General features: G+C 35.5%; 1 protein-coding gene across 1 annotated transcript in view; it reads left to right on the top strand.

Moving 5' to 3' along the window:
* Window positions 1-15,939, top strand: part of ADGRB3 (adhesion G protein-coupled receptor B3) — an 888,617-nt gene that overhangs the window by 786,356 nt on the left and 86,322 nt on the right. Inside the window, exon 22 of the mRNA XM_078155299.1 lies at window positions 15,417-15,567. Within this exon, the coding sequence (XP_078011425.1) occupies window positions 15,417-15,567 (151 nt within the window). The remainder of the gene's footprint in view (window positions 1-15,416; window positions 15,568-15,939) is intronic.

Raw genomic sequence — 15,939 nt, 5'->3', positions numbered from 1 at the left:
AGAAACAGATCCCCACATACTGACTTAGAAAACTAGAAATTAACATTATCTATGTCACATTGTATTTTGTTAAATATTTCCCAATTACATTTTAGGATAGTTCAATCTGTACATGGGAGTTTTGTGCAGCGTGTGGCCTCCTGGCTACGAGACTGACACCTCTGATCTAGACCACTCTTCTTTGTATTCTCCTTTTTGAGATTCCATCCTCCATCATTGACACAATAACATGACCCGTGTTCTCATTCACAAGGAAAAACATTTCCTATTTTGAAACCATTCTCCTCACTTCCCATTCAATGATTAATTATCTCCATAATCCTGCTCCAAATTAGATTTTGTAAAATATGCTCTTTTCTTTTGGAGTGGTTGCTCATTTTCTTTGCAGTAGCTATTGTATTTGATTGTGGTCTGGAAATCAAGTGTATGAAATATCTTTTCTAAATTCCAATTTTGCCTGGATATGACATCAGTGGACTAATCAGGCCTGCTGACATCATCATTTCTCTTTATTTTCAGTGGTACCTGGCATTCCTTTATAAAGTCCAGAACAACTAAATACCATTATTTTAGTTCAGCTTTTTACTCATGGTACTCATGCTGACTCTTAAGTTTTAAAATAATCCATTCTTCAGAGGCCCACCTCTGAAACAGCAAAATCACGTTCTCCTAATCTAGTTTTTGGTCTTTGGTCTTTGAATAATTCAAACACAGATATGATTTTACCATAATTCTCATTGCATTCTATTAGGATGAGAGCCAAGTAGGAGCTATATTATTTTAAGACAATTAGAAGGCTCTTTTCTCCCTCTTGATTTCATGTTGTACCTTATATAAATTTGAAACTTTTGGAAGTTCTTCCCTGTCTTCCTCTTTTTCCTATAATAATAGCAATAGCTTGCTAGCATTTATGTAGTACTTTGAGTTTTGCAAAACACTTTATTAAAAATTACCTCATTATATCATCACCACAACCCGAGAAGATAAATGTTATTATTGTCTCCACTTCACAGATGAAGAAACTGAGGTAGAAGAAACTGAGGTGACTTACTCAGGGGCACACAACTAAGTGACAGAGGCTGGGTTTGAATTCGAGTCTTCCTGATTCCAAGCCCAGCATTCTATCCACTGCACTCTTTTGTCCATTATCTGACTTCCTATATAGAGGGAGGGAGGGAGGAAGGAAAGAAGGAAGGAAAGAAGGAAGATGAAGAATTTTAGGCATATGGAATTTTCATGCTTTTGTCAAGAAATGAATATAAAATTAAAACTTGAATGTTCTTGATTCTCCCTAAATTTAGCCACTCTGATAAGGCGCCTTTCATATTTCACTACAGCTTTTATTGTGTTATGCTTATTACTATGTATTTGCATGTTTGTTTTATTGATGTTTTCCTAAGCTTCGTGGGGGTGTAGATTGTGTCTTGTCTACCACATATAACTCCATCTAGTACAAAGTTCTCCACACACCATGAACACTCAATAAATGTCACAGACTTAATTCCTGACTGACAAAAAATCCATTAACAAATAAGGAAAAGAAAAATCTCTCTGGGCTGAGCTGTTCTTTCTGAACAAACGAATGTTGCCTGAATAGGATTTGTAGTCATTGCACACAAAAGCCACGATGTTAAAGCAGCCTGAATTTCCACCATTTGTCATTTATATTCAACCTGAAATGTTGTACTCTTTGATTGGGGTCAGTACCGCATGTGTTGGAAAACTGAGACTCTAACTCAGTGAGACTATGGGCTCTCAAATGTAACGGCTTAATAGAGAGTCAAGCTGCAACCTGAGTTTCATATTAAAGCTAGGTTGAGTAAGGAATTTGTTAATGTATGATTTGCCTATGCCTACTGTAATTGGACACATTTTTTTTTCATTCTGGGAAGTAGCACAGCATAACAGAGTACAGCTGAATTAGGAGTCAGGAAATGTGGGTTCTTGTCTCATCTCTGTCACTAATTATTAGTATTAATACTAATTATACATTTATGTAATGTTTGAAACCTTACAAAAGTTCTTATAGCCCTGTGAGGTAGGTAGAACAAGTACTTTACCCTTATGTTACAGGTGAGGAAACAGGCACGGAAAAGTGAGCTATCTCAATCCTGGAGTCACTGCTAATAAGCATTCCCTTTCCAGTTCTAATGTTCTTTTCACTTAGAGCTTGCAAAATTTTTTCAGCCTCTGGGTCTCCATTCCCTCAACTATAAAAGGAGAGTGGTCAAACTAGGTGGAGTATTTGTTCCTTTCTAACTCTAAGAAGCTATGATCCTATTGTTTTCATAGTTGTAGTGATTTATTGCCTCTTCAGCCGACTCAGCCATTCATTCATCATTTGGGGTGGGGGAAGCCCCTTTAAAATACACACGTTTTCTTATTTTTCAGGAGGATACCAGGATACTAAGTTCCAGTAGGGGTTAGACAAATGAAAAAAATCTTCCTAGGGATACAATATCTTAGAGGTTAAAGCAATTGAAAATTGTCATTTTAGGTTTTTCAAACCAAGCTTAAATTGCTACTGTTTCTCTAGTCTGATTTTAACACTAACATTTAATGGCTTTAATTTTATGGAATTAATACTTCTACCATGTGTCTAAAAATGTGACTTTCTATCTCAATAGACTATAATAATGTTATTTTTATAGTGAGCTTTTAAGGTTACTGGAATATTATCAACAACTCACTTTTAAAAAAAATGCATTACAAAGTTGATAAATCAGTTGCTTCACTAAAACCCATTAAGCTAGGATCCATGGACCCGGAGAGATTCATTGATAAATCTCTGAGGTACATGAACTTGGACAGGAAAAATATTATATCTTTCCTTTAATGAACTTCTAACTGAAATTTAGCATTTCCTTTGATTACATCTAACTCCATTTTCACAGAAGGAAACTCTGAGTTTTCAAGACTTGAACCCCTGACACTCAAGTCCTATGCTTTTTCTACAATTCCACATGGCTCCCACATTAACCCTTAAAGAAAGTGTTGCTAGTGTGCTGTGAACTAAGGAGCTCTTGCTACCTCCCCCCAATACCCCTAATGCTCATGCAAAAGGCCATATATAGAAAGAGAAACCTAAAGAAACTAGATTGTAGTGAAAAGAATACCAGACTTTGAGTCAGGACAGACCTGGGTTCAGATCCTTCTTCAACACTTAACTTTCTGAACATGTAAAATGATCATAATAGGTCATAACCACTCACAGATGGTTCTCATTATTGATCTGTACAGAAGCTTTGACCTACTCTGTTTCTTACCTGTGTCAGCTTTCTCCTCCTTATTGGTTTGCCTTCTACTTCCTGGAGGGCTCACATCTATACCAGTGCCAGATTTAGCGCAATTCATTTATACATATTCCATGGAAGCTCAGGAAAATCATGCTTTTCTCCACAATCAAGAGAATTTTCACTAACTGAAAATAGGAAGTTCAAGTATTTAGAAACAGAAATATTTTATTGTATAGTTATACTAGACAAAAGTTTTTATTGTGTTTCATATTGGTAAAATTTGTCCATTTGTTGAAAGGTACCTGTCTCTTTGTGCAGAAGAAACATCCTGAACATAGTAGTTAGAATATTGATTGGGCTTGGAGTCAGTCAACAAGCATTTAATAAGCATTATTATGTTCTAGGCACTGGAAGTATATGCTCTGGAAGCAGGAAGATGGTTCGAATCTCATTTCTGACACAATCTATGTGACTCTGGAAAAGTCATGCAGTCTAGATTGGCTTTAGCCTTACAGGAACTCAGAATTCCTGAGCTCAAATGATTCACCATCCTCAGCCTTCCCTAGTAGGAGCCATTGCATGCCTCTACCACCATGCTTAGTTTCAGCTTCCTTATTATTTTACAGATGAGGAGGAAACAGAGACCCAGGAAGCTGAAGAGACTTGCCCAAGGTCTTACAGTAACAGAGCTAGGACTTGAAGCTTGGTTCTCTGATTTCAAATCCAGGGTTCTTTCTCCTGTACCATGTTAAGACTTTCTAGGGCTCCTGTGAGGATCATATCAGTTATATTTGAAGCACTCTGCAAACTCTATAATGTCAGCTGCTATTAGTATTTAAAAGAAACTGGGAATAGGAGTGTGCGGTAAATTACAGGAAGAGATAAATGTCCCCACCTAAGCTCCACATCACCTTCCATCTGAATTTATATCCAGTTCTTCTCCTCTCCTTTTGCTAAAACAGAAGAAAAGGGCCAGTCCCTAGAGGAAGTGCAGGACTAAATGCTTAAGGATCTGGTGGGGGAAGGGGCAGAGGAGAAAAGAAGGAAGCCATTATCTCTGGCCTTCTGCTAGGGTGACAAAATTCATTAGCAGGCATCCATGATGAACCTTGGCCACACTGGTGTCATTCAGAATGAAAACATTAGTGCACCACTGGCTGGTTCACTTTGAGCAGTGTTTCTAGGGCTTTTGTGAGCTATACAAATCAGTTCATATGACTGATGACAATGGCTTGAGAATATAGATTAATTAGAAATATCTCTACTTTTTGAAATGTGTTTTGAGTCATTAAAACAATAAAGACTAATGATTCTAATTTGTAAACAGAATAAATAAACTCTTCCTCAAGTAAGACCTAGTTCTTCTGATTTCTGCCAAGTTTTTGAAGCTTTGTTGACCCAATGCGTACCTCCTACTAGAGTCATGCTTTTGTCCATTTTGGCTTGCTACAAGTCAGCAGGAACTTGATATTTAGATCAATGCTAACGCACATCCTGAGTGTGTTGGCACAGTCATCCCTTAATTTGCTTTAAATGATCCTCTGAATCTAAACAGTGTTATCTCACAATCCTAAGGTAGGTAAATGAAAATAAGTGACAGAATTATGATTTCTTAGAGCACTCCTGTTCAGGGAATTTCTACCACCAATGCAACCCATTTCTGACTTAATAAACCATAGGAAATTGCCTGGTTAAAGTTAAGTGACTTGTCCAGACTCACAGAGGTAGTAAGTGTCAGAGGTGAGATTTGAACCTATGTCTTCCTGCTTCCAGCTCTGACTTCTAGTACTTAGCTAGTGCACAGTAAGCACTTATTAAATGCTTATTGACTGACTAACTAAGTTCAATCAATATTCTATCTACTGTGCTTCTCCAAAAGGAAGAGATATGTACCTTTTAAGAAATGAACACGTTTTACATATATGGAATGTACTACAAACATATTCCTGGCATATCCATACAATTTATAACATTTTGCTATTTCTAAATGCTTGAACTTCTTTTCATTTAGTAACTTAATTCTTTAATTTTAGAGAAAAACATGATTTTCCTGAGCCTTCATGGAATATGTATAAATGAAGCATCTGTTATATATTATATACAAATATTCTTATTCACAAAAGACTACTTTTTAAAAAATCAGACTTTCTTTTTATGGATGATAATCCATCCAAGTTTCCTTTATCACAAACATATTTTCAGCAAAATGTATATTTTAACATGTATGGAATATAATATTATCATTATTGGTATCTCACTAACATTCCTGGAAAGTGGTTTCTTGCAAATAATTATGCCCTTATTTTTTAAATGTCTTTAAGTTTTTACATCATAATCATTTCCCTATCTACTCTCTCTCCTTTTCCAGAAACCTTTCCAGTAGCAAAAAAAAAAAATACAGCTAAGCAAAACTGACCAACTATAGCAAATGGATGTTTTCTTCTGCCACATTCAGCATTCATAACCATCTGACCTCTGGATTCATTATTGGCTCTTGTTTTTATTTTGAGTTCATCTATTGTTTTTATTTGCATCATTGTAATAAATCAAATAGCATTTATTAGGTACTTCTTATGTGTCAAGGATAATGCTAAGTGCTGAGATACTTAAAGATAGAAACAAATAGTCCCTGACCTCATGGGGCTTACATTTGACCTAGTATTTATTTTTCTCCTAGTTCTAGTTACTTTGCTCTACATCAATTTATCAAAGTCTTTCCATGTTTTTCTGAATTCCTTGTGTCATCATTGGTTACAGTTACAATGGAAAAAATATTTCCCATTACATTCATATATTACTTCAGCTATTCCTTAATCAATGGGCAGTTTCCAGTTTTCTACTAACATCAAAAAAAATGTCATTTTGTATAATGTGTTTTCTGTCTTTCATCTCCTTGAGGTATTTGCCTAGCAGGGGGTCTCTGGACAGTTTAATCAGTATTTTAGCATAGTTCCAAAGTGTTTTCCAGAATGAGTCGGACCAATTCACAGCTCTACCAGTAATGTATTTGTGCATCTGCCTTCCCCTTCACACTCTCCATCATTGACTATTTCCATTATTTATCATTCCTACTCATTTTTCTTTTTAGTTATTTGAAATGTATTTCCATATGGTTTCTCTTTGTTTTCATTTATTCCTTTGAAAACATCTTGATCATATATTATCCATTGGGGATCATGTCTTTATTTTAAAAGAAAAAATTGAAACAGTGATTTGTCCTTATGGCAAGTGAAGGCAGTTATTAAAATTAGTCAGTACTGTTAAATTTTTCTCCACTGCAATTGCTGCTCATGAAGCTTTTCTTACAAGCTTTTCTATTTACTACAGTAAGCTGTTTTGAAAGGAGATCCAGATGTTCAAAACAGAATCTTCCTATACCTTCGCAAGAAGATAGACAGAAATGATAATCAAATTATATTTATGTGTTATGCTTTCTTAACACGTGGACACTGTCTTAGGCATATAGAAGAGCTTCCACTTCATAGCATACTCTCAGGGTTTATTTGTCCATGTGTTCATTTTCTAAAGAGTCTTTCTGTGCTATTGCCTAAAGAATTTAGGTTATGGTAATTCTTCCCGTCACAAAGGAGTCGGTAGGGGAAATCCTTATCAAATTATCATAAGCAGGTTAGAACTCTTAGTTTCAGCATGGTATAATGGGGAGAATGCTGACCTGAGGACTACTGATGACTTTGCACCCTGGAACTAGCTTATGACATTAGGCCATTAGAAGCAAGATACCTGTTAACAAATGAGAAAGTCTCATAGATATGGGGCAGGATACAGGCTTTGTCCTGGGTCTCAGTTTCTTCATCTCCAAAATGATAGAAGGGACTGGATGATTTCTAAGGTCCTTTCTGGGTCTAACATTCTATGATTGCCTAACAAATTAGGCAAACAAGTGAATAGACTAAGAATTTGGGGCCCAGAGAATTAGGAAAGGTTAATTTCGCAGCTGTCCACAAATGACATTGCAGTCGATTACCATTAACAACAGCTGCTAGAAGGACAATCATAACTGAGAAACAGTGGTTCTTGACTTACAACTGTGCAATGAGATGTTAGCTGTAAGTGACCTAAAAAAACAAACAAAAAAAAACCTCTGAAATTCTTACTAAGTAAATGACATCAGGGCTTCAGTTTAATGGTAAAGAATGTTGGGGCTTACAGTCATGCTGCATACTAATTCTATCTGCTAAATGCTAATTCAGAGCAGCTAACTTCTTTACCACTGCAGTGCTATGTCCACTGAACCCCCAGAAGAGAATAAGGTGCATTAGCTTATGTATCGAAACCATGCAGCCAAAATATACGTTTGGCAATATTAATTGTTTTTATGCTTTAAATCGGTGCTACTTGGGAAAGCAAAAAGCAGTTATCATTTATAGACAGGCTGGTATCTTCATAGTTTATCAGCATCACCAACTCATAAGAATAAATATAATACAACATCTATATCTTTTCATTTACCAGAAAATAATGCCATAGTACATTTGACCAAGTTTTACATAGGGTCTAGAATTGTCATTGACTGAAATAATGGCACACTAACTTTATTAGGAAGTATTTTATTATATGCCATGGGTTGGGAATGCTTAGCACTAGTGAAAATAGACTCAAGATTTTTTTCAGGGACATAATTGTTCTCAAAGGGTTAACTGATACATTCAGGAATCTTTATGTTCATTATACGCATTTTTTAAAAATACAATCTGAAAACTAGGCTCTATGTATTGCTAATTTATTTCTATTCAGAGCGGGAAATTAGGTGACGTAAAAACAAAAGATATCAATAAAAAGCATTTTTTTTAAAATGGTTGTTTCTATTGACCAGGGACAGGGATGTTTCTGCCCCGGGAGGCAGGGATTAGGGAGGCAAAAAGTACAAACCACTTGCTCTCCAAACATTGAAGAGCTGGGATTGGATATGACTCTGGTGCTCAGGCCAAAGTTCTGTATCTTCTTGGACCAGGCCAAACTCACACGTAGCTAAAGCTACATCCCAAAACAATGTGGGAGAATGTACACCTGGAAGAAAACTTTTATATGGAGCATGAATTTCAGGCCCAGTGTTGAGACCTTTTGCTGCCAAATATGGTACTTGAAGTCCTAATCTTCTTAGGGCTAGGCATGGCATCTAAGAGAAGGCAGTGCTTTATGTACAGTCTCAGCCTATTCAGTGCCAGACATAGTGTCTGCTATCCCATACACACCCTAGAGTAACATGATGTTTATGACTTACAGATGTATTCACAGAATCACAAAATTTGAAAATTAGATGGGATCTCAATGTTCACTTAGTTCAACCCATACATGAAAAGAATTTCTAGTACAACTTACCTTACAAATAGGCTACCTACTATTCAAAGAAGGTTTGAAGAAAAAAGTATAGTCATTCAAAAAATGTTGTTCATATAAAGTACATTTTAAATCTATACATACTGTCACTCTATAATGAATGGAGTACTGCATTTTATTCTGCTCTATTATCACTTCACATGATGAGGAGTGAACTCTGACCTAGCAAATACCAAAAACTGACCATTATATTCACCAGTTCCATTTCTATTCAGACAACCCAATTCTTGACTCATGTCCCTCAGTTTTCAGGCCTGCTGTGTTTGATGTTTCTAGTTGCCCAGCCTTTCTCATAATTCTCCATCCTGATGCCTAAGAAAAAAGTAGTACCTCGATGCCTATTGACTGGGGATACAAGGTTGATTTTCCTACAGTAGTACTACTTACAGATATTGGGTGGTCTAAATGTTGTGTTCATTCTACACTTTTCAACATCTTTTGTCCACTTTTCCTTTTTTTACCAGATGTCAGAGAAACCTCAGGAGACTCACTGTCTCTTAGATTCCTACAGATGACTTTGTCACCTCCCTGTTTAGAGGGCTCTTCTGGCATATATTAAATATTTAACCCACAGCTGGTTGTTATCCCTTCTGTCAACCAGCTACATTCTTAAAATTGTAATGCATTTCTGAGGTTGAAATGTATTTGGGAGGGAGGTGAACTGTGTGTATGTGAAAATGACTTCTATGTTTCCCAGTGTGTAAATATAGAATTAGTAGACTCCTTAAGTTCCAAAAAAATAGAAACCCTATTTTTAACACTCAAATTAGCAGAAGTTTCTCTCCACAATCAATCACTGTCTCTTATATTTAAAGTACGTCACATGCATGTAGTAGAGGAAAATTTTGTATTAATTCAGAATTGTTCTATGTATCTAGAACCATTTTTTACAACTACCAAAATGCCTTTGAATAGGGGGGGAAAGGCATTGAATAGAATGGGAAAGCAATTAAAATGCCTGGGGTGAAGAGGAAACTATGGTGTGGAGAGCTGAGTGGTTCAGCTCTTCCCAGGCATAACCTCTTGGTTAGTTTGGAGGGTAGGGCAAGGGCAGCAGTAGGATCTTCTAGGTGGAAAAAATAAATAAGCAAGTCTTAAAATGATCAAATCTGTAACCAAAAAAGATCTTCACAGGTTGGAACAGTTAATCGGGCCTAATATAAATCCTAAACTTATAATTTAAAAAAATCAGCTATATAATTAGAGAATAGGGCTAACAAGGCAGAATTTTTAGTGGACCACAAACAGCAATGAGAAATGGTTGTCTCCAAAGCTAATTCAATCTTTAAGAAACAACAATAATAAATTTTTTGATGCCTTTTTATTTTAATGTTTAATTGATATAATTATCCACTATTCTTCTAAGCCTGGGACTAATGCAATCTTTTTTTTTAAGTGAATGGTATCGGTGCTTGTGTTTATATTCTCAGTGCCAAGCACAGTGGTTGGGAAATAAGTACTTAATAAATTCTTGTGGACTTGACTTTTGGTTTTACGTCAACTATATTACTCATTATATCCTTCTATCCTCCCCAGAGAATGATCCCTTATAACAAAGACAATAAAAGGAAAAAGAAGTTCAGTAAAACTAACCAATATACTCCTCAAGTCCAATGCTATATGTAATATTCCACACCTATAGACCTCCACTGCTTCAAAGATGTGCATTCTCACATCTGTCCTTTGGGGTCCATTATTGACCATTATTATTATATACTATTCAGTTTCATGTATTTGGGTTATTGTTTTTCCATTTAAATTGTTGTAGTAATTGTGTATGTTTCTTTCCTGGTTCTGCTTTCTTGACTGCATCATGCAAGTTTTCCTGTGCATCTCTGTATTCATCATGTTCCTTAGTTTCTTATAGTATAGCAATCTCTCATTGCATTCATGTGCAATAGTTTGTTTATTAGCGCCCTAATTGATAAGCATCTACTTGGGTTCCTTTAGTTTTCTACCACAAAAAAAATTCCTGTGAATATCTTGGTGTATATGGTATGTTTCTTTTCTTTTTTTTTTTTTATTTACCTCCTTGGATTATATGCCTAGTAGCTAGATCTCTGGATCAAAGAATATGAACATTTTAGTCAATATCCTCATGTAATTCTAAATCATTTTCCAAAATGGCCAGACCAATTCACAGTTCCACCAAGAGTACAAAAGGAATGAAATATTAAACTACTTTAGTATCAGTATAATGCCCTAAAACAAAGGAGGCAATAATCCCACTAAACTCCTACCTAGTCCAATGTTAGGAAAGCTCTAAGCATAATTGGCTATATCAATAACAAAACCAACAAAAAACATATGATTATATTAAGAGATGCAGAAAAAGCTTTTGACAAAATACAACATCTGTTCATATTAAAAACACTAGAAAGCTTAGGAATAAATGGAGTTCTTCTTAAAATAAGTAGTATTTATCTTAAACTAAGAGTATGTGTTATCAGTAACAGAGATAAACTAGAAGTCTACCCAGTAAGATCAGAGGTGAAGTCCATTATCACCACTATTACTCAATATAGTACTAGAAATGCTAGCTATAGCAGTAAGACCAAAAAAAGAAGGTATTGAAGGAATAAGAATAGGTAATCAGGAAACAAAATTATCACTCTTTGCAAATATGATGGCATACTAAAAGGATCAACTAGAATCAGCTAAAAAACTAGTTGAAATAGTTAACAACTTTAGAAAAGTTGGAGGATATAAAATAAACTCACAGAAATCTTTTCTATACCCTACCAACAAAACCCAGCAGGAAGGGAGAGAAAAAGGAATTCCTTTTAAAATAATTGCAGACAATATAAAATACTTGAGAGTTTACCTGCCAAGACCTATCCAGGAATCACATGAACATAATTACAAAGCACTTTTCACACAAACTCTGCCATGGTCAGACCACATCTGTAATTGTGTATTCAGTTCTGCAAGCAGATTTTAGAATTTTAGACGGAACCTTTTCAAAGGATGACATCTTTGTGTTGTGAGGGAATCTAAATTAATGTCATTGGTTATAGGAACTTGGAATATTTAGAAGAGGGAAGAAAAGACTAGGAAGTTGTAATATAGTTAAAGGAAAAAGTATTAATACTCTACCCAGTCTTTTAGGAATGTTTGCCAGAAACAGTTTATGTTATTCTCTATCAAAGTATTTCTAGTTTGTAGAGAAATGTCCAGACATAGTTCCCAATGATCTCCAACAATTTAAGCTAACATAGGAATCTTGAATGAGGAAAAGATTATATGTTAAAATAGGGTTGCAGAGTTAACATTCTAAAATCTTTTCTCAATATCTTCCCTAACCACTGCCCTCCAGTGTTTTCTTGAAATAAACAAAGAGAAATTCTCCCTGAAATCAGTAATTTTTTTTTTAATGAAGCAGATTGGGTCAGAGCAGTTGTGGTTGAACCTCCTTCTGGACATCAGGGAGGTGATGCCATGACATGCAAGTGAATTGGATTAAAGTAAGGGAGGGCTATGCAAAGTCATCATTTCTCTTCCAGAGCCATCTGGGTCCAATGGCAAGATATAGATCAGGACAACTGAACATTGCCCTGGATGCAGTGGGAGACCTTGGCCTTTTTTAAGCTAAGGTCTTTAACAGATCTCAGTTTAACCGAGGCAATGCCCAGTGATGAAAGCTAGGTAAAAAAAGAGGCAGAGAATGGCCTCTTTTACTTAGTCAAAAACAAAAAAAGGAAAAGGAAAAAAAAAAACAACCTGGGAGGGGTTTCTGGCCAAAACAGAAACAATTGCTACTTACATTCATTCTGAGCAGTGTAACTTTAGGGGATGGGAAAGGAGAGAAGCCTTTAGAGTCAATCTCCCAATCACTATAGATGTGAGGAAGGCAATGATTTTTAAAAAGGCTAAAAGTAAAGCAAAATAATTCTAAAGACTAGAATTATTCTTTGTTCAAAGTTTTGGTTATCACTCTTCATCTATTTCCATAATAGTTTTACTAAAAAGGAAGATTTTAATATGCTTCCACTTTAATATGCTTTAATATGCTTCAAGTACTTGAAGAGCTGTTGTGGTCAGTTATTTAATAAGCATTTATTAAGTGCCTACTATGTACCAGATACTGCACAAAAGCTGAAGATTCAGAGAAAAGCAAAAGGCAAAAGACAGAAGCTTCTGAAGAAGCTCATACCTAACAACAGAGACAACAGGCAAACTACATACAAACAAGATATAAGAAGATAAATGGGAATAAATTTAAGATTAATTATGTAGTCAGGTTGAATGTTAAGAAAAAATCAGTGCACTTTAAAGTTTTGGGAAAGGGAAGAGAAGAGAATGGCTTTTCCTTTTTTATGGTAAAGCATGGAACTACGACTCAGAATGGAAGTAATAGAGAGGTTCATTTTGTTTCAGTGTGAGAAATGCATACTAACAATGGAATGAGCTCTTTGAGGTGTTAGTGAGTCCCCATCAATGGAACTGAAATTTTGTCAGGGGTTCATGCCTCAAGTATGAATTGGACAAGATGAATTTGAATGTCTTTTCTAATTGTGGGCATTTAAGATTCTAATTGCCTCAACCCTCTACTTCAAGCTTATTTAGCCTCTAGAGACAAGCAAAGAACACATTGACAAACCCAAGGACTTAATCCCATCCATATGCCTGATTTATTCAGGCTCTTTTCTAGCAGGAATTACATTCCTCAAAATGGAGCCATTAATGAACAGAATAGACTTAATACCAAAGTTGAAGCACAGACTTATTTTATAGGTCAGTTATGGGTAAAGGAATAATCAGTATATTCAGAGTGATTAAATTACATGAGAAAAGATGCCATGAAATCATAGTTGCATATTGCCAGTGACTCCATTAGCTTTTCCAAATGATCTGATTAGGACACATTGAAATGTAATAACACAGAAGCAATGTATTAAGTACCTAAAAACACTCATGATACTTCTTTTTAACTAGGCTGTTTGCCAAACCTTATTTTATACTTTGCTGTTGCACCTTAAATAAGATACTCATGAAGAAATGTAATCCTGGATCATTTTTTTTTCTTCTGTAAGATACTTGTACTTACTAATATGATCTTAATGTCATTTTAGCAGATAAAACAACAAAGAAGGAACTGCATAATAGATTTGTACTGAGGATTTTTCAGGTGTCTTTTTTAAAGTTATGCATTAAACACTAAACAGTCATTGAAGAAGTCACCTGTATTTAATGAAAAGAAACCCATCATATAATTCCATAGCCTTCTCCATATGGTAAGAATTAAAAGAAAATCAAAGTAATCAGGAAGTTTAATCTGTACCCTGGGATTGAGATTTGTAACCAAATTCTTCATGAAAAAAATTAATATAAAAGTGAGAATTAGGATTGTTGTGTCTTTGTAACAAAAATGCCTTCTCTGGTAAAGTGGTATGATAGTACCCAGTACATATATATAGAGTGCTAGAAGCCATATGTCCATTCTGTGTCTATTTTTTTTAAACAAATTGCTCCCTATTGCTTGTACTGACAATAATTGTATGAATATGGTAACATTTTCAGGTGAAACAAATAAAGTTATGATCCTTACTTTTCCTCATCATCCTTTTTATACCCAATCAGTTCAATCGGTTGCCAAGTTTCATATCTACAATATCTTTAGTTTCTACCCCATTCTCTCCACTCACATGACCACCATGCTAGTTTAAAACTTCATTTTTTCATCTAGGCTATTACAGTAACTTTGTAATGATTCTTCTTGCCTCAAATCTCTCCTCTCTAATATCTATCCTTGATGCTTCTACCACAGTAATATTCATAAAGCACAAGACTAATTCTAAAGCACTCCCCTACCCAAGATTCACCACTGATTGCCCTTCATATCAAACAGAATATCTTCTATTTGGCATTTAAATCCTTTTATAATCTGACTTCAGCCTATGTCTCTACACTTATGACATATTATTCCCCTTGTCACACTCTCTGGTCCAGGCAAACTGATCAACTTGCTGTTTTCCTAAGTGAAAAAGCACTTTGTAAAGCACTTAGCACAGTACCTGACACACAGTAGGTGATTAATAAATGCTTGTCTCCCTTGTCACACATAACCTTCTATCTCCTTTCTCTGTGCCTCTATAACAGCTGTCCTCTATGCTTGGGATATAGCTCAACTCAAGTGCTTGCCTTCCTTTCTCCTATATGAAGCCTGTTTGAGCTGCTACTGGTCTTTCCCCTCCTGCCCTGTATATTACCTTGAATTTAAGTAATATTTTTCATACACAGATATGGTGTATGTTGTCTTACCTGACAGAATGTAAGCTACTTGAGGGAAAGGGTTATTTGATTTTTGTCTTTGTATCTTCATAGCCTAGAATAGAGCCTAGCATACGTTAGTTCATTTAGTAAATACTAGATCAACAAGGATGTAATAAGCACCTACCATGTGCCATGCATTGTAGTAAGTGCTGGGGATACAAAGAAAGGCAGGTTCAATTAAAGTTAATCAACAGAGGAAAGGTTAAAGAGGAGTTAAATGAATGTTAAAGCTTAAAGGAAGACACAGAAAGTCTTCTTGTAGAAGTTGAAATTTATATAGCAGGGTGACACGGTCAGACCTGAACTTTAGAAAGATTAATTTGACAGATGAAGGGGGATGTAGGGGAGTGGGGAAAGACATGAGGCAGAGAGACCAATCAAAATGCTACTGCCATAGTCCAGGAGTAAGGTGATGAGGGTATACATCTGGGTGGGGACTATCACCAGAGGAGAAAAGAGAGTATGGAGGAGCAATATAAATTGACAATCCTTTCAAGGAAAAAATTATTCTCCCTGGATATTCAATGTGAGTCTCTTTATTTTCTACAGGGCATTTGTACCACGACTACTGCATTTTTGCACTTCTTCTTCCTAGCTTCATTCTGTTGGGTACTGACAGAAGCGTGGCAGTCATACATGGCTGTAACAGGAAAAATTAGAACTCGACTCATAAGGAAACGCTTCTTGTGCCTTGGATGGGGTAAGCACATTTATAAAAAAGTACACTTTCCATATCTCACTAAATTGAATTTAGAGGGTCAGATTTTGAAATAGGACCATTCACTTTTTTTTTACTTAATTGTTTTTTATCTTTGGAGATATTTGGGGATAGAAATCCTGTGCATGATAATAGTTCATTCTGAAAGTCTGTTCATCATTTGTGAATTGAAAATAAGGAACAATTTTCAAAATTACCTACATAGGTGGCCAATTACAGTTTTCCCAGTGCACATGCCGTAGGACATGAAACTCAGCTATGCAGAAAAGGAAATGGCTTCTGCCAATTTATTTTTTCCTAGAAATGTAAAAACTCTATAATTTTTCAAGACCTTTATGTATGAGAGGTTAGGTA

This window comes from Phascolarctos cinereus, unplaced genomic scaffold (assembly GCF_003287225.1).
Source record: "Phascolarctos cinereus isolate Bilbo 61053 unplaced genomic scaffold, phaCin_HiC Scaffold_5;HRSCAF=322, whole genome shotgun sequence".
Classification (NCBI taxonomy): Eukaryota; Metazoa; Chordata; class Mammalia; order Diprotodontia; family Phascolarctidae; genus Phascolarctos; species Phascolarctos cinereus.
Note: the sequence above shows the minus strand (reverse complement) of the source record. Positions and strands in the feature narration are given on the sequence as shown.